Source organism: Varroa destructor, unplaced genomic scaffold (genome assembly GCF_002443255.2).
Source record: "Varroa destructor unplaced genomic scaffold, Vdes_3.0 BEIS01000004.1, whole genome shotgun sequence".
Lineage (NCBI taxonomy): Eukaryota > Metazoa > Arthropoda > Arachnida > Mesostigmata > Varroidae > Varroa > Varroa destructor.
In genome coordinates, this window is record NW_019211457.1 from 8,796,635 (window position 1) to 8,817,344 (window position 20,710).

Below are 20,710 nucleotides of genomic sequence, written 5' to 3' on the forward strand. Positions count from 1 at the left end.
TATATATATATATGGTCCACTTTACCGTTTACTTAGGCGCCTAATGCAGACTTGGAATACATTTTTACGGCTCCTAACACGTTTGGCTTAGCGTGCCGCCTTTAATGCCGGGTGGGACCGAAGGCCGGAACCAGGTATACTTTTTAACCGCGGGGTGTTCGGAACGCTCAAAGAGGCAAAATGTTGACTTTATTGAGTGAGCTCTACAATGAAATGATTAGGCAGAGATCCCGAACGATTCACTCTTTATTTATATCTGACAGAGAAATTTAACACTCAGTAAAAGTTCAATGAAACTTTACAATGTAGGACACATTGAATGCACATGCCGCAAATAGGTATACTCAACGTGTTACTTACTTATCCAGATACTAATTCAAATGAACGAAGAGGAATAACTATTCTACAACGATAGTGCCTGCAACGTCGTGCAGAAAGATCCTGTGTGTCCCGCATATGATCAATGAATCAGCACGATTTATTTCAGGCCTTTCTTCTACCACTGCTCATTGTAGGGACACATTTCGAGAGAAACTGAGTCGGCAAGTTCAAACGGCCTAGCTCCTGCTCATCTCTCACGAGCTATTTACGGGACCAACTTTTTTTTAACGATATTTTCAGAGGTAGTGCACTTACGTCTGGGTCATTAAAATGTCAAGTCTAACGATTTACCGTTAACCGTCGGTTGCAATGATCGATGTTACGCTTTCAATGTATCCCCTCAGTGGAACTTCAGCCTTTTCCGAACTCCTGTCTTCAAAATATATAGGTAACGCTTTCCACGAAAAGCTCAAACTAGAGGAGAATAGAAGCATTGCGCTGGACACAGACTCCTTGCTGACTTACTTTAATTGAAAATGGGCACAGACAAATGATTCTATCTTGTCTGTCTTTACTTTTTTTAGTCTGATCAAAGTAACTTGAAACAAAATCGTTGAAATCTGATTAAGTTATTGACCAGTGCCAAACATGATTCGAACTTTTGCATCGGTAAGTCTTACTGGAAAATCAATGCGTGTGACCCGCCCCCACGCGAAACTACTTCATCCTAGCTGTGTTACGCGGCTCGCACAACCCGTCAATACGATTGTTTCAACTCGCTTAAAACATGTCTTCGGTCCAAACATATGTCAAAGGTTCCAATATCAAAGCACACACGAACGCCTCCAAGGTATACATGGTAGATTTATCCAGTGATGCCGCGCGATATGATTCCCAGAATAAATAAGTTCACTTCTCGCTCAAGCTGAGAACTAATGGACGCTTCAAGTTCCTAATTAATCTATCGCTCCTACAAAGAACTATCAAAGTAGAAGCTAGTTAAACCTTTCAATGGATGCTACTTCGGGTTTCTTCCGTGACATCGTAATTAAATAACCGCTTAAAAACGTCTACGGTTTTTCAATACCGATTAGCGCTAGGGACCCCAACTGGCAATTTTATTTTGGCTGTCTGATTTTCCTGCGCGATGCTTCCTTTCCGTTTCTCTAGTCAAAATAAGACGCCCCATAAGAGAGGTTGTATAAGTGAAATCCCCACCTAACGGAATCTTCAAGAGCTTTAGTCCCAGATGAGTTTCACTCTGTCGGCCTGCGGCTGCCAGAGTATGCATCAAATTCCTAAATAGAATCCACGAACCATTTCAGTACACATAGGGCCGTTCAAAGGTCCAATTTGTTTGCGCTAACCCGGATAACTCACTTTGTCGCGGAGAACAAAGCAGAGCTCTCTACTGGTCATATATCTGCTGTGCATTTTAATCAAAAGCTCATTCTGTACCATGTCATACTTCTTGCACATTCCCAACGAACTTGCCCTTCTGGCCATCAAGCCATTTGTAACTTGTGTTAGGCATATTTTGCCGAAGTTACAATCTCCATACATCCAATCTCACAGATTCGTGTGCTCGTATTTTGATCGCATTGCATCCTACATATATAGCTACATACCGTTCATCTATCTGGTTCCATTCGTCTTTGTCGTGTGATTCATTTCGATATTTATCCCAACATTACCCACAGCTTCACTCCACGTTAACTGAGCCAAAGACATCAGCTGGCACTATCCCTGTTCGTATGAGGTGAAAATTGACATACGAGGGACATTTAGTACATTCATGGACGGTCCACACGGGTTATAGGGCTTCTTCTTGCTATAGTAATCATAAATATAGCTACAATACTCGAAATAACCAATAGTAACTATAATGAAGGTTTTACTCATTCTCTTTTTACCTAAGCCCCCCGAATCTAGCCTAAAATGAATGCCCAGAAAGGCCTGCGACAATCCATAAAACTTCTCATCCTCATCAGGCACCAGCGCAACAATGACACTGTCCTGGCCGGTAGCAGGAAAACGGTTACATTCGATGTGTTGACGCAAGCTACCTATTTATAAACGTAATATAGGAACCGTAGGCAGTATCCAGTCAAAATGAATCATGAGCTGAAACATCGCTTTCAGTTGCAACATTTTCTGTGCATATGCCACCTTACTCACTCCTGTCGCATCAGCATAATTGATCGTCACATGCGTGACAACGGCGGAGTAATCCGATGTAGGCGGATCGAGGCGTAAAGGGGAGAGGGGGTACAAGGGGTGTTTGGAAGCTCAGCTTTGGTGCCGGTTGCAGGATGAGCGTGGCAGAACTGTTGGGCAGGGCCCAGCGGCTCGCCAAGGGAATGATCGCTGCCAGGACACAATGTAGAACATTGTATTACGTCAAGGAGCACTTAAGCTTCCTTTAGATCTCGCTCAATCTATTTATTTCTCTACCTCTTTCACGCGATCGCCTCCCTCGCTCTCGTTGTATCGAACACAGCCGGGTGCACGTAACAGACGAGACTTCTCCACATCCCTACTTTGTAGACACGCTCACATACCCGCCGCCATCCGGGGCTACCAACATTACCGGCAATTGCCTCGGTCTGTTTGCCCTTGAGGGCGGAGGCAGCAAGTGTGCGGTGAACTGGAAAGAGTTGTTGTATAGAATTGTATTATGTACAACCAAAGAGTAACTGTTTTAGTTATTGGATAAGCTTGGTATATGCGACTGACGCCAGCGACGGTGGTCGGCGTCGTGATAGGGGCGGCGGTATCCACAGCGATCTTGTCGCGTGCAAACAAATGCCTACGACTAAACTCCACGTTTGTTTGTGAAGTTTCGCAAGTCGACAATGGGGCTATTGCCATGCATGTAGAAGTATTATATACGGAAAACAATTGAGTTCGTTTGAGCAGAACAACGACTGACAGATATATGATTCGAATGCGGTCATTAAATCCAGAGTTTGTTTACAAAATCGTGAGCTGCGTTTGGCACGGGTGCGGGAGAGGCGTGAATGGACATTGACTTATCAAAGGCCGAAATAAATGATTGGGCATATGAGATCTGCTCTGCAGTATTATACTTTGCTGTATTTTAATTATCCTTAGATGACGTTTTATAATCCCCGAGTATTACGTTGTAGAGCTGCGTTGTATACGAATGAACTATTCGCCGTTTTCGGTTTGAGGCATTTGTGTAACATGTATAATATCTGGTGATAGTAATTCTGCTCGTCGTTTGTATGAAAAAACCCGATGTTTAACATAATGGTATCGCTAAACGACATTGGAAATACGGGATAACAGCTACCTGACATAACCAAACTCCATAGCTTGTAACAGTTTTATCTTTTTCAAATTTGATTAAATCTATTAATATTATAATAATTAAATAAAAAAAAATGTAACTGGTCAGCCTCCTGTGTAACGGTGTTCCGAACATAAAATTGCTTACAATTTTAGAAAAGAACGAGACGTTTCAGTACACTGTTAGGTTTTCTAAATGTAACAAAAAGTTCATTGTCAAAGAGGGTGCAGTTAGAAAAGCTGCTTAGTTAATTTTTTTTTTTACTTTAAAATTGACAATTTTGTTGAATAAACAATTGCTTTGTAAATTTCGAAGTAGAAATGCCGATTGAGCTGGTGCATCAATTTCAATAGACTCCTTCCGATAGTATGGAAACGGCTCTTCCAACACCTTCTAGCGCCTATCTAATGCTTTATTAGATGGAACGAATCCTCTCGACAATTGTAAACTTCAAAAGGCCTAAACTTTCGAACACATCAGACACTCGTTTCTAAATCACCCGTTCACATCTCTCACGACACCTGGGTGTAGGCCATAGATAGTACTAGATGCCACCGGCCATAACATGCACGAAACTACCATCCGTAAAACAGCAATAGAGATACAGAAATGTAAAGACAGGGTGCTTCCTGTCTCATCAGACATGACACGCGATCCAGACCATTTAGATATAAAGTTGGCTGTATCAGTTTCCAGACATAAGGTCTTTGTATGTTCCGCTGATGAACAGTTGCCGGACCCAAACAAGGTCGACCTAGGTCGTGTTGATAGCACGAAGCGTATGCATACATGCTCTGATTAGGCTTCTTCTTTATCCCTGAGGGAAGAACAAAAAAAGTCAATAGTCGAATGTGTCTCGACCATTAGACGATTAATGCTAAGGACTCATCTGCCATTTATTCGCCTAGGAACTTGTCCGTGTCTGAGCAAGAATCCTGCAATATAAGATGTTGATTTTTCATGTCTCTGATAGCCGTACGCTCTTTAGTGATCGTTGCAATGCTGACACGATGGTGAATTTCCTCCGTCATCAGATTCTACATTTCAAAAAACTCGAAAGGAATCGTACCTTATAAGACTTATCGGTGAGGATGATATTTTAATAACGCTTAGCTTTCTACTAAGATAATTTTTGAAAGCACCAGTTTTGTCGGAAAGGTGCTACGGTCTAATTTTTCAAAAGACATGTACATATATAACATAAGAAGTATATTTTTTTTTGTTTACTAACATACAACACTGCATGTGACGCGAATCTTTTTATTTTTTACCTAACTTGAGGTAACTAAAACATAAATAAATTATTGATATTACGTCCATTCTCTTACTAGTCGTATTACCCCTCGTAGACGTTTTTGCGTTAAAAAAGAATCTACAATAATTCGTTATTGTTGAACGCTTTAATAAACAGGGTCGGCCTTCCTGTACGCATTTGACCTGCTAGAATAGTGCGCTGTCTTATAGATAGATAGAATAGAATTTTTGACAAAGAAAAAGAACACCGCGACGATGTTTTAAGCTGTCACTTCCAGTCTGGCACGTTGATTCCTTTCGTATAAACCACACTGGACGGTAGAAAGTTTTTGATTAGAGGCAAGTTAAGCGTTCATTCCCAAGTTTCTTCAAGGGAGATATAAAAAAAAAAGCTATTATCTGATTCGGGTTCTAAATAACTATCAAACAATTTTAACTAAAATATTCTATGCAATTGCGTCGTATCACTTTCATACTAATCACTCGTTTCTCGTAGGCTTTGAGCGCGATATGGAAAAAACGAATCCAATGAAATTTATATTTATCACAGCATTAAAAAGGTTCACGAGCACTCGTTAAGGTACACTGAAAGTTGCCTGCCTGCCTGCCTGCTGGTTGAACTCGGTTCCTAGCCACCATCGCAACGAAGAAACTACCGAGAAATGAGCGAAAAACATAATAAGACAATTCTTTGTGTTAAACAAATTTGGCAAATCCTTTCACAGAATTCTATCACAAAACCTTATCGACCTATGCCTGAAAAATCCAAACCTAACAAGCGGCTAGTTGTTTCCGATCGATAGTTTAACTAACGATGTAAGTAAATGCTAGCTTTAAGATTAGCTAAGGTTAGCCAATGGGGTTCATGGTTAGCATCCAACTATAAAACCATCATTGTTGTGTGTATATCGAATAATACCAATAAAAACATGCGTATGTTAATCACTGAAACATACAAAAAAAAAAAACGAAAAACAATGGAACCGTTTGTTTGCAAAAGCAGAATGGCCGTTAATCGATGAGACAGTGCATGTAATTGCAGACTGTGCGGACATTTATTATCCATGCCAAACAGGTAAATTAAGTATCACAAGGAATACGAAGTAAAAAAACCTTATCGACACAAAATTGTTTGGTGCCAATACGACCATATAATTTACCAGCATACATTATTAAGCATTGTTATTACAGCCGTCCAAAAAAAAGTACAATTCCACCCATTTCTCTCGTTTAAACAAAGACGTCATTCCATTTGGTCCTCAGTGCAAAATATTGTTTTTCTTTTGCAAAATATTTTTCCGTAATTTCTTTCCATACAAAACCCAATCACATTACAATCGTCATATGTGGACGTTCGTCCGCACATCAACATATATACAAACGGTCCATGACACTCTCATGGTATAGCGGTAGGACAACATCTACTTGTGTCTGACTCTATCTATATATTTGATTTCTTCTGTTTGTTTCTTCCCTTCAGTCAAATGATCTTATCGGCTGTGTCCTTCTCGCCCGCTGGTCATGCGACTTGCCGTTGCTGTTAGTAACTGGCGAAAGGCCAAGAAGGACGACGCAACAAACTAGCGTCACCTTTTTGCCGGCATCGCTGCTAACGCGACGCCTTTTACATTGTAGATCTACCCTAACGTCACAACTAGGCGAATTGGTAAACCATTTCACCTTTCGCATCAGCTGGTGGACCTCGTTCACTTTACACGTTCATTTGTTTGTCCGACAACTAACTTTCTCGATCTCCCTCGATATCTGAGAGTCTGGGGGTGTTTCCTCATTCGGAGGTCTGCCATAGCCACTATCAATTAACCTACTAGCGCCAGTAAAATGAATACTACAGCCACTAAAAAAGTCACTGAATCTCATCCAAATAAACGGACCGACAGTGATTACCGTGCGGCTTAGACAGCGCCAAAATTCGTGACTTCGGGGGATTCTTCGGTGTTCCGTCTAGACACGTCATGTTCCATTGCACAACAACGACATCAGCGCCAAACGCGGTTGCGGAAGGACAGAAATTTCAGCAGACGAAACTGCCAAACCAATCCATAGCAAAGTCTATCGTTGTTTCGGGCTGCGTATAGCCAAACCCCCCCCCCCCCCTGGCAGCAAAACTCAACACACTGTTGTGGCAGGTCAGCGGACATCAGAAACACTGTCGACTACGTTAGCCACTGTTGAAGTTAAGCTCGAAAGCTACTATTACTGTGGGGTGGTTAATCATACCATTGGGGCACCATACGGCCTCGATGATGTTCACGAAGCCAAAAAAAAACAGCGATCCATAGAAAAAGACTACTAGCTGCTGGGTTATTGGCTGTTCTCAGCCATACCGTCAATATTTTTTTTTCTAGATATAGGCGAACAATTTGATTTAAAGAAAGTGTATGGCTATAAAAACAATTCTCAATCTATTGATCTAATAGACTAGTTTCATGTGTAACTTACTGTAGTAACATCGAAATCCCAAGCATTATCGGTATGAAACGATGGAGAATCTATCGCACCGAGACACGACTAAGCGCCATATTGCCGATAGATAAGCTAGAACAAATATTTAGGAATAGCCTTATATTTTCAATGCGTATGAGTCTACAGAACACGTAAATTCAGGGCTAGCTAGTTGTCCAGCTGTTACACTAGCTATCGACTGACGTCTGGCTACTGCTGGATTTTACCGATTATGAAACTGTTACGTAACGGTGTCACAGCATAGATGCTTTGTCTGCTTTTAACGGTCGCTATGGCCGCCACCGCCGCCTCCTTGTGATGAAGTAAGTCCAGCGTCACGACGGCAACAATCGAAGCGCCTACAACATGCCTATTATACATGGCAATCACGAGAGCAGTGGAGCAGCGGATTAAGAAGGGAATGACCTTCTTTAAAAAGGCGTAATACGTTTTGAGCAACTCGGACGGCTCGCCGTCGCTGCTGCAGGTGTCCTTGTTACCGACGGACCGGCGCGGTTTTGAGCAGTGAAAGACTATGTGGCCAAGAAGGCATAGCGAGAAACGCGCTTGAAGCTATTTTCTGTCTAGAACAACTCATCAGCCTGATACAAATACGAAGACTGTGTCTCTTATATGGGTTATGGTGCTGGGTAAATATGATAAAATACGCATTCGATCTTATTTCTATCAGTGTCTGCCCAATAAACTTCATGGAGTTCGATTGTGTACGGTAAAAATCATCAAGTAAACAGATAGCAGGATATCATTTAGAGTACGTATAGGTTACAGAATATCAACTCAAAATAAATATGGTGCAGTACCAGATGATTACAATGGTGCACTATTTTAGCCATTCTGAATTTCGTATTTAATCCTCGATCGATATATGAGTAATCTTCATTAAGTAATTTTTCTAGCACCAGTTCTCAGTACCATGGATTGGGCTACGAAAAGGACCAACTGAGATATTACTTGTTTAATCTATTGTTCAACGAAGTGCGAAATGATATTGATAGCAAATGAAACCGTAGTAACGATAGTAGCTTTTTACGTGAAGATTGCAGCTATTTGGTGCTTAGCAATGCTAATCCATCTACATAGAATTAATCGGTTCCGTAAAGTACGTATGATTGACAACTTAGATATAATAGAAGAACCGTACCGTTCGGGACAGATTCAATACTGATCCTCACACATCGCTTGCACGCATATGGGTCTGTCAAGGCATGATATTTGGGTCTCCTTGTGCACAGCTCCAAACGGAGTGATAGAAGCCATATTTACTGTTAGCTACAATATCGATGCTGTGACTCTGACTGGTCGTTTGTGAATCCATCTAGCATATTTTTTAGATGTGAGTGACGTTTGTTACTTGATTGAGTTGTTACTGCGTTTCTCTTACTGCCGATGGACCGTCAAAAGTCACCGGTAATGATACATTTGAACACCATAACACTAACTGTCAAACACTTAAAAATTAATCGAGTATTTTGTGCTGAATTTTAATAATTAGGCTTTTCTGAGCTGATAAAAATCTGCACGTCCAAAAATAGCGGGTAGAAATACTGCTGAACACAGAGTTAAAGCTGTCACTTGGAACGGAATGAGAGTTCGAACGATTACTTAAGAACAACTCTAAATAACGATCAAATGGCCTAATCAGTAGGCAGGCCAAAAATATAACGTCAAGTTTTGCAATGCCGCCGAAACGAACCCAGTTGCTATAAAGTTTTTCCAGCGTAAAATCATTGCTGGTCCCTATATGTGCCATCGTTCCCGCTGAACCAGTTTTCTGACGTAAACCTTCGCCGATTGGCCCTTCTCGTCAGCGTTTGAGTCTTCTGACCTTTTTTAACGTTTATCTGTCTTTATCTGTAGCTATTTTTTCTGTCCTTGCCACTACCCCCGCATTAACTGGCAGTATTGCTGCCAGATTTTAGCGTCATACTTTTGATCGATCTAACTCGCCACTTATCCTTACTATTGATCCTTGTCACCCCGGCCACGCACTGTTCTCCTTTTACTTGATTTTACTTTGCTTTTTTTGCCGCACAACTTACTTAGTTCTTTTTTCATCTGCGGTCAATTGGCTATTGTTGCTTTTCGCTACGTTTTATACCTAATTCCCCATTCTCTGACTCAAGCACATTCTCTAATAGATCCGTAACGTATTCACGCGATAGGTATTTTGACGGCCGCTGTGTTTCGCCCTCTACAACGTTCACAACAACGGCTGTATCAGAACGGACAATGAGTCGTTGTCGGCGGCATTGCGTGCACTGCTGCTGTGTGGCCCGCAATGGTACTTGCGTGATAGTGTATAAGTAAAAGTGTTACATAGCTAACTTCTCTTTCCTAGCGGTTCGACCTTGCTTCGCCTCTGCGTTAGCGGCTGAAGCTGTTGTTTAGGGATGCATCGGGATGTCCTTACCGCAGAGAACAGTTGGTATACATGCTGCACAGCTGCATCTGACGGACCGTATATATACCCCAATAGTTATGATCTAATGAGGAGCCGGGTCACGAGGGGCAACCAAACTCAGGTTCAGTCAACGCTATGCCAAAAACACACCACTCACACTATAGACAGCTGCAATATCAAATAGTAACTTTTGCACGTTATTGCTTCCCTTCTGCCATTTAGCAGTGCCCCTGTCGATTGGACCATCGGCAGGCACAACGAAGGACACCGCAATGCGTATGTAATGGCACCTGACTATCCAGATCACTAAAGTTGTTCAATTGTTGTGGGGTGTATAGAACGCATGACGTAATATGTTTGTTATACTGGTATATACTGAAGTAAACCGTGGTGCCTTAACGCTTATTTCAATTAGTACATATATTGTAGGATGGCTTCGAATAAATCCGAGTGAATGGATGTAAACGTCCGTGCGAGTCTCAATGATGGGTTAAGATGTATGGAGTATAATGTAATCATTTGAATATAATTCATATGTCGAATTCAACAAAAAACAGACGACAATGGTAGGGTAGAGGCAGACACGAAGCAGTACGGCAGGTGGGTAAGTCGAGCCAATTTATTACGACGCATAACACCGTCTTCCTGTGGTAGAAAAATGACAACCATCGTTGTGATAATAGTGTCTATTACTTCTGTAACAGCAAAGTCTCGTCGTTTTTACCCCCTTTTTCTAGTCAGTGAGTAACCCTCCCATAGACATCTGCTGTTTTTGCCGGCTAGCGCGTAGGTTTTCCGCTAGCGACCAATCCTCAATCGACTATTCGACCCTGGCAACAGTTTTTGACTTTCTTTGCACTAGTCTTCTGTCGGTACCAGCTTAATGCTATATCGGCTAATCGGCCTTGCCTGTTACCATGACATCTCTTGGCCCATTTGTTTATAGCACTACTTGCCTGTTTATGTTGAAGTCCTCCAGTGAAACGGTGCGCAGTATATGAGTCATCAAAACTAGTCGTTACCTATCGAAATGATAGTAAACAATTAGACACAATTGCAACAACAGGCCAACATACGTACAAACAAACAGAAATTAGTCGTTGCATAAAGACATGCGGGCGCATTAAAAAACGTAGGTACATGTGTATAATTCGGAACAGCTCCCAGACACAGGCATGATTTCTGTGTTTCGTTTGTTTACCGGCGTGCCTTGTTTGCCTATGTGTGTGTCTCAATCATGCGTACAATTAAACTGTTGCGTTCCGCAGTAAACTTTGCTTCTGTTACCGGCACCGACCATTGTCTAGCGGCCATAGCAATAATCGCAGCGAGAACTCTCGTGGTACACCTACCGGTAAGCAGTAGTCCCGTTGAACTATTGGTATTACGGTGGATCAACCCAGACACCCTGATGGGACTTCGTGACAGCCAGGGTGACCTTGTCTTTCTTGTGAAGAGCGCACCCATTGCGGGTACACGGCTCTTGTATTTAGCACGACGTAGTGCCGTGTGGTTCGTCGGTCTTTGCTTGTCTTACAGTAGGGTAAACTGTCACGTGAGCTATTGCGCCAATTCTCAACTACAATGACTTTCTGTTGTTTAGCCGGCAACCGGCTATAGGCAATCAGTAATGAATAGCAACTCGGCGTCATCTGGGGCTAGGGTTGTTGTTGTTGTTGTTACTGTTGCTTTTTTGCCTTCATTGATGTTATCTGGGCATCGAAAGCTGTCTATCTAGGATCAGTCACGATTTACGGCGACTGGATACCGAACTGCTCTGTCTGCCTGTTGGTCTCATACTATGCCTTGAACTAATCGTACTAATTGTTGCGGCAATTTTTAGACCTAGCAGAGAATGGCACCAAAAGATGCCGGCTAAACAGTACATTGCTGTTATAAGCACCATAAGATGTCACGGGGGCCGGTATCGCTGCTGCATCCTGTTGCCACTAGCCGTAACGCCATAAAGCGCCATAAACGTTGCTTCGGTGTCATCCTCGTGTACACCTTTAGAGTGGCCAGGTGGGCACCAAAGGTAATGGATCTGGCGTGGCGTCGGCATCGGTAGTAGGGCCAGCTCAAGCTAGTAAGTACCTAACGCCTGGTAGCGACTTACCTTTTGTCGTACCTTACCAGGACAGTCTGCAGCGCCGGTGGGGTCACAAGCGCCGGCGAGCTGACAACCGCGGCACCAGCGTCGTATATCGCTTATTACAACAGTAAGTAACGATATAAAGCCAAACAAGAAACGGTAACAGCGCCAGTAATGAAACCGTTACACCTTCAGTATTAGGAACTTTTCATGAAATATCTTTCTTAGATATCGCTACCCGTAACAAGATATAGAAAATTTCTTTTTCCATAGATGCGTTCGAGCATCAGACGCGAAAAAAGCGGAGACGGCGGACAAATTGCAGATTCTGTCGTCGCTAGGAGAGAAAAAGTTGGCAGAGGAAGCGTAGTTTGCCAGTGGGGCTTAGTAGCGCAGGAATGTAATACGGTGCTCGGATGCAACCCGAACTTGGTAAGCGGGTTTGCGCGGCCCGGGGTTTAAGGCGTTACCTAGTCGAAACTTTACATTTAATTGACAGTTACTGCTGATGGCACTTCGTCCCTTTTATCGAGTGAGACAAAGAATCGCTGAAGTGACTAGCGCCTACAAACGGACAGATTGGAACTGCCGCCTGATCACTGATGGAGTCAATCACTAACCGGGTTAGTAATAGCGTGCGTCTTTATCTATCGACTTGTCTACGCATTTAAGGTATTCCTTTGTCCTATCGTGCTTGAAGTTGATGGCTATGATCGTAATATTGACGAAATTAATCAGTTAGATTACGAAACTTATTACATTAGTGATAAAGTATAATTAGTTTAATTATTTGTGTAAACAAAATATGGAACACATATTACCAAAAATGGTCGCGTTGCATTATATAACTTACGTTCATTTTCCGATTGCTACTGGATGATAATGTGCTGCTGGTATAAACATTTAATTTTGTCGATTTCGAAACATCCCATATGCGCGGGCTGCACATTTGTTTTTTTGAAATTTTTTGGATACAACCCTGTCAGGTCAGACAATCGAAATTCAAAAGCTCAGACGGAATCTTATCTTAAAAGAAGTATGTGCCATCTTCGATTTTTTTCTTACTGATGGGGTGAGGGACCCACCTTATGAAAAAACATCTTCTGACCTACTCACAAACCCGCTGAATAAATCTCCTTTAATCTAAACCGTTCGGCCAACCAATGAGTAGTAGAACAATTTCTGTTCTTTTATTTCTGACAAACACGTGTCCTTCGTTCATCAGTCCCTTCATGTATAAAACAGTTTTTTTTTCTACGGCAACAGCAGCAACGATACGCACCGAAGGATCTGTTTTGAATAGCCCACCTTCATCATACACATACACACACGTAAACACAAACATGTGGCCAGCATGTGTTTGCCATCTCCGATGTAGGCGACGACAAGAAAAAGCAATAGATGCCCTCACTACGAGTCCCTTTCCCCGCTACCCTCGGGGCTATCTTATTGTCTGCGAAGCGTTTGTTGGTCTATTGCGTCTTCGTCGACAATTTGTCAACGTGTTACACCGATGGTCACGGCGACGCGTTGCCGGTGTTTCTTCATCCATTTAAGTGAATCGCTTCAAACAACTCGAATCAATATCGGTTCAATCTTACAAGGACGGTCATTGTTGTGGCGTGGAACCAATTTTAGTAAACCATTTCAGTAGCAAGTTTGTATAATATGTTCTAACGAAATATGAAAAACGCTATAAAACGAAAGGCAAACAAGAGGGGGCTAACGTACATAGCAGAGATGGAAAAAAAAAACGTACGGTAGGATTTCATATGTGAGAGTGCAGCCAGCGTCACCAGCTTAAATTTAACTTATTTTCTGATTTTCTGGTATGAACTGTAGAAGTTAGTATTATAACAGCAACAAAATTGATGGTATATAGGATTATAAAATAAGAAACATGTTTGGTACAGCCGAACAACGTTCTATTCAGATTGTTTGAAGTAAGAGATCAAATACTTGATGAGAGATATATGCCCCTTCTTGTCGTAGCACGAGCTAAGCAAAAACTAGATAAAGCTATAAAAGGAACACCAGTCTAATGACATAATCTGCGAACATATAATAACAACCCTCAAAAAGGGCCATATAATTTATATCCATCATTTTCTAGGTTAATCATGGGCGTACGAAGCCATTATATTCCGTGCAAAACGTATTGTTCACGACATAAACTAAGATATACGTTTTGGGACTTAGCCATCTTTAACAGTCAATATTTACGTTTGATTTGCTAAATAGTCTCTGTCACGTTTATACCGTCTGCTAGTTGAATCGCATTGGTTGTGTACTATATACACCATGAAGGGTTAGTCGATCAGTTGAAGATTATCAAGTGTTTTTTTTTTGTTTTTTACTGAATAACAGCGGTGTACGTTCGCCTAAAACCATAATTTTTCAGCAAACGCATTAGCAGTGCAAGCTACGTGTCATACCCTTAAGCAATATAACGCCTTAAATCTTCCAGCAACTATAACGGCTTAGAAGGCTGGCTACGTAAAGCTCTAACTTCGCTAGGAACGCCTAGTTTGAACTGATTTTTCCCCGTGCAAATATTTATCTTGCCATATAGTTTTGAGCCATTTTCGCCGGCCCAGAACAAGAAGGGAGCCTGACGTATGGAACACTCGACGAAAATAGTAATTACAAATGGACCGTAGCATCGGTTTATCGAGAAATTATTACATCCAGGTATTGCGATATATTCATTCAGGTATATTCAGAGGCGAGATACATCTACAGGGCAGGTTCAAGCGAATGTATCCGTTATCAACTGTTGTTTTGTAGGCATATCGATTACCACATAAAACGAATTCTTAGTTTATCTGCATCGACCAGTTTCTCGACAAGTGAATAGCTTTTTTTTTGTCATAGAGAAAAATCTTTAAAAATTCGTTCATAGATCAGACGTCGCTGTTGGAAGTGACGAAGTTTCGCTTCGACGGAACCTGTTATCAGTCGACAGGCGGTGAAAGACGGTTATGCCCATTCTGACCAATTTCACCTAATGGCCGCACCTGTGCAACTGATATCTAACTGAAGTCAGAGTCATTTATTCGGAATCTGCCTCAAGTTACAGTCGAGATCAACACACGGGTCGTTTGCTAAAAAGTATGTATTTTAAAGGCAAAATTCTGTTGTTCCAGTGATCGATGAACGAGGTTCTGTAAATCTCGTTTCTGTGTATTTTATATAAAATTACGAACTCCTCCATTTCTGCTTAGACACTTAAGTGTTAAGCACCTACGAACGGCAGTGGGCGTGTGCACCGCTTTTGTTTGTAATAAACATAGGTGCCTCTAGGTATTGAAAAAGATCATTTCAGCAAAGGCTTTTCTAAAAAGGACCTTCAGATCGTATGCTGGGAACATTGGTCACTTTTACTTATTGTAACTTCGTCGATTCCGTTTAACGTCCATTAAGTACTTCGTAATGTGCTTTCGTTAGTACTTTTAAAGAAAATATTAAATTTCAGCGATTCGAATTCCGGTTAAACATTAGAGTAGACCCGCTGAACTTGTTAGGTCAGGCAAACCTATAGCCTACATGTGTACATACATATATATGCCTAACGGCACTACGGAACCTCAGTGTCGCCGCTGATAGGCGTCTAACGCCGATAACTACGGAATGCCCACCGTTAACAGAAGTTTACCACCCTTCGTAACTAAAACGTAAAATTTCGCCTCTTACGGACTCGTCTAACTTGCCATAAACTCTCGATGCCAGCGACGACCTTTCATATCATCCTACTAGTACTAGCATAGTATCTAATACCGCCGTTTACACATCTTTTCGTCCTTCATTCCCCGATCTGCATCGTGCTCAACTGACAAATAAAAATGAAAGCATAAACAGTACGGCAAACAAAATATTTAACACCACTACATCCATCTAATTTAGTTGAAATTTATGCATCGTTCATAGAAAGAGATATCGCGCACAGCGAGAAAAGTAGGCATCTGTGACACGCACGAGCAGCGATTTATCACGCAATCAACTGGTACAAAGCTGACAGAAGCCGCTGACTGCACGTCAGAAAACGGTGAAAGTCTGCTTAAACTTTCTTCGTTCAAGACACTAAGTACAAAATGTTTCTAGGACAATTAGCTATTGTATTATGCAATGGCTATAAAGTGGGTCCTGCGCGCGGCGGTGCCACTGCCGCTGCAAGGTCACTTCATTAGCTGGCCTCAACATTCGAGGCCGTTGTCACAGCTGTTAGCCGCATTGGGTCCAGGGTAAGCTTCCTGCCATCAGTTGGATTGCACTAGAAGGGTCGACAGTCGACCATTGTGCTTCTTCTGTGGCCCCCTGGCAATCTGTATTTTCTACTCGTGTTACTGGGGATACCAGATGGCGAAGCTGGCAGCCGCCTATCTTTCCATGGCCTTCAACCCTTGTATTGCCTCAGAGCGATTGCGTATATATATATATATATATATATATATATATATATATATATATATGGATACTAGTTGTAGCGGCTATCAGCTCCACTGCAGCAGAGACAGCTACGAAGTAGAATGCACTTTTTCAGCTGTTTTCCGCTGGCGACAACGTCAGCGATTTTCAGCACCAAGACACGTGCTGGCCCACGCGTGCACGTTTCTCCGCCTCTCTCACGTTCGACGATAGTTACCCCATTAGTTATTAGTCAGTTAAACGACGCCGTTTGTCGTTGCTGTTGGCGGCCTGTTGTTAAGATAAATCTCTACAACAAAAGGTTACCAACAAACAATACGATCTAAACAAGACAAAAAGCTGCTAGTCCAAACGAGGAGTACTAACATTATGTGTTAACATGCAAAGCAGGGGTATGGGGAAGTGAAGAATGGTACACACTATAATTGTTACCGTGCTTCATGATATATCCTGCCAGTGTAAGGGGTTCGCAACATCGAACGCTGGCGAACGATATATGAGGGCCGATATATTAATCTTAACTGAACTTCTCTGGGCTAAACAGAGCGTTTTTTTCGACCTATGGTTTGAAGCATCATTCTAGATGAGCCTATTCCACCATGGGGCTCAATGACTCCTCCTGGAGTTGCGAAGGGTCGCTCTGATAATTGCTGCTGACTGGATTACTTGTGGCATTTACAGCAGTTGGTGTAGAGGTCGAATAGAGTTGCGGCATTTCCGCGTTAAAGGTCGCTATCCAGGTAGAGGTCGTATGAATGGTTCAAGGTGTTATTGCCTCGTCGATTGTTGTGGATTACGGTTCGCGTTCGGGGACCGCGAAATCGGTGTTAGGGTTTGTTCTTTAACTGGAAAAAGTATACTAATGTATAGGTAGCTCCGTTAAACGCTATTGGAGGTTATACACGACATGTACTAGCACATAGGGATGAACGTGTATACTGTTTTGATTTTACTACTAGCATTACCGTATTTCTGTTAATGAACGTGTTTATTTAAGCGTAAAGAGTACCAATGCGGAATTACAGAACTTCGTGTATTCTACAACTAGCTCACAAAAGGCCAATTTGTGAAATTGGTTCCACTTTCTAGAGGTGGGTTTACGCTTAATTAAGATTTAAGTTTACAATTTAGAAAAAAAAACCGACGTTGATGGCTAATTAGACAGATATATATACAACGCGTATGTATAGACAGATATGAGTAACGCGAAAGAGTAACGTTCTAGCTCAAGTCATCTGCGTAACTTTTATACCCACATGTCTTCTATCAACGACTAACTGTGATAGCTATGTGTCATGATAGCGATTTGCCAGCGGCGATCGGACGCCCATAGTTGCCATGGCAATGCACCCAAAGAGGTCCATTTAAGTCACACCACGTCTATACATACGTTACACTGAGAGTGAGTCGTCTTTACTCGGGACGTGGAACTATTCGAAAACTAGATTATCAGAAATATGTTCTGCTTGTACGGTTTGAAGTAAAACAGCAACCAAATGAATGTATTGCCGTTTATACTTAAGATGACCTTAACTAACGAGCTCCCAATATCGAATACTGTTCCACTGCCGAAGCGGTGTGGTCGTCGAACGAATGCCTCGGCCACCTGCCTTTTCCATCTGTAACTATAGCTATTATGTGCCGTCCTAGCTGGACCTTCATAATGACCAAGTTTAAATAATTGAATTTTAAGTTGAAGTAAGATCTTCAGCTCGTGTCTGCGGAAGAACGAGATTGCGCGCTCTAAAGCAAACCCGCACATACTTTAATCGTACTGGTACGACAGTCAAGATCGAAAGCTTCCAGTAGGAAATTTGCAGTGCCAAATCGACGAAAAACTAACATAAGAATCACCCATTCCTGTGGACAAGGTTAAATAACCATGTCCTTGAAATTCAATGATCTCTCCTTTTGCGTCAGTGAATTTTTCATCGAACTCACAAATTTAATCTTGACATTAACAATGGCTCTATCTACAGCTTATTCTGTCTGACATTTAACAGCTTCGTCCGCTCTATACTATGGTTCCTCAGACGTTACGTATGTCGGTAGATGGAAATGTGGGTTGGGTTAGGCCAAGATAAATCAGCCCGGCCGCTAATTCTTTGAAATGTACAATTATATAGATGGTTCCGGGCCGGTTTGGAGCCTTCTAATCTTACTTCCTAAACATGATAGAAATCTACTATCATGGGTATGCTATTACAGGTAGAACTTAGGGATTGTACTGTTTAATTATGTCACTGCATGGCAACGATTTACTATTTTTGCAAAATTAACGCAGCGACGACAAGTACTATGAGCATGAAGAAGTGTCGAGGAAGAGCATCTATGGAAAACAATATCGAATGGTAGTTATCAGCATTGCCTTAGGCGGTTTCAGCATCGATTTGGAAGCATTTTTGTTCAGGAAAGATTCGTCTGGAAATTAATTGTTACCATGATGCTTGTTATTAGTTTTGTTGTTTCGTGTCATTGTTATACACTGTGGCATTTGCGTAACGTGCGCGCCTTCAACAGGTTGTCAACATAGCTTGATGGATCCGCCATAGCACGGTTGATAGGTAAAATTTTCGATTTTTTTTTTCCTTGAAGGCGAAGTCCGCCCAATACCTACGTATAAAATGTATGGTCAGCATGCAGCTTTAGAACACCCGCAAAAATAGACATTGATGGACATTTGGACGCGACTGGACAGAGCTGGCGACGCTCAGTGATCGCTTTACAACGATGTTTCAAGAGCAGCGCATAATGGCGACGTCGGTCTGATAGAACAACCACTTCGTTTAAGTCGTCGATATTTAAACTTGTTTAACACGAGCAATACAAGGACTTGTTCGCGGATCCATAATGCACTACGTGTGGCCCACAATTACAGACTGGCCTGATTCTCAATTCAGAGAATTACTACTGTATAGTTAAAGGCGTGAAGCTCAAAGCAGTGTAACTGGGATTGGTGCTCTTCAACTAGGCTAATTTCATACATAGATAGAGCATACTGAAGCTGGTTAGCGTAAATCAACGGCAGGTTAGTGGTACCCTTCTGTGACCTATATAAGTGGATGTAGCAACTCGACCGCAATCTGACGATAGGAACTTCAAAGAAGTCATTGCTCTTCTACAAGATACATACTTGTCAATAGGTCAGCGCTCGTCAAATCAGCTAGGCCTGTCTGCTCGAGGTGCCAAATGACAAAGTCCTTAACGGTATAGTGAGTGAAGCTCTTGGCGAGTGTTCAATTTGTGGTCGCGACAAAAATGTGCCAGCAAATATGAGACAAATTACCTCTCGAAGACCTGACAGAAGCCTATTAATGAGTACATGATATGCTACTCAAAAATGATCACAGCTTCTCTCGGTAATATCTTTCTGGTCAACACTGCTTTTACCTATAGGACGTTAGGCTAGAAACTATTTGCTCACTGAGATATTTTAACTGATAATAGAATATTGTCAAGATTAACTGAAAAAGTTCGCCAGTCGAGTTAACTTCGTACTAGCAGAATATAACTTACTCATTTTTTCTTACTTTTCATTTAAGTCGTGGGGCCTTTCGAACGGCGAGATCACGTACTAGATGATGCTTCTTTGGATCAGTCAGAACGTATCTCAGAAGCTCCCTTCAGCGCTTTCTACGCGATAACGAACCGACATACAGTATCCCCATATGTAGACTAGTTTAGCGCAAATCTAGGCGATACCCAGTCATCTTTCGAACGCTAACCTCCGAATACTATACGCTGCGAGCAACGACACAGATAGCGGACCATAGCGCCTGTAACGAAGCCACTCACGTATAATTTGCCTTTAGTTTCAAAATGGGCAGATTATAATGTCCTCTCAATGTACTGTTGATCTGTAGCGTTGAACTTCCCCAAAAACAGAAGCCAGTCAACTCTCTGTTCTTGAACTAAATCAGGTCTGTGGCATAGCTTTGTACGAATATTTATAAAATTATAGTCTGTCACTATAGTTTTTGTTTGAATACAATCTCTAAAAATAGCCGGCTGTGCTTGTAAATGGCCACGTTATTGATACGATTTAACGTGTAGTTTTTCATAGCTTTATGCTCTTGCTATTATATTATAGATTTTATCCTAATTAGGCTCATACCCATCTACCGCGTAATAAGTACGCTCGAGGTCAGCTCAATTTCTCATATTAGTATCTCTTCCCAGCCCGAATCGTATGATCGCAGAAGAGATGAAATGAATCGGTAGTCTCCTCAACAACGCTGATCAGGGACTGTCTCCTGTTTACACACCGTATCACATACGACGAGCTACAATCGTCCATAAGTCGGCGTTCACTTTGAATTTTACTGCAACCCTCTAAGGACAGCTTGTGCTCCACTCCCGTGAGTAGCAGCAATTGCTCCATTTCAGCATCATTGTTCAAGGGTAAAAATAAAGATCTTCC

At 41.9% G+C, this 20,710-nt stretch overlaps 1 protein-coding gene across 3 annotated transcripts in view; it reads right to left on the reverse strand.

Moving 5' to 3' along the window:
* Window positions 1–20,710, reverse strand: part of LOC111249200 (uncharacterized) — a 107,484-nt gene that overhangs the window by 62,160 nt on the left and 24,614 nt on the right. For 2 of the 3 annotated variants that reach the window (XR_015326967.1, XM_086987895.1), the window contains exon 2: window positions 10,730–10,795. The exons of the other annotated variant lie outside the window; for it this stretch is intronic. Coding sequence is in view for 1 of the 2 variants with exons in the window: in XM_086987895.1 (XP_086844021.1) it covers window positions 10,730–10,795 (66 nt within the window). In the remaining variant the exon portion in view is untranslated. The remainder of the gene's footprint in view (window positions 1–10,729; window positions 10,796–20,710) is intronic. 3 annotated transcript variants of the gene reach the window in all.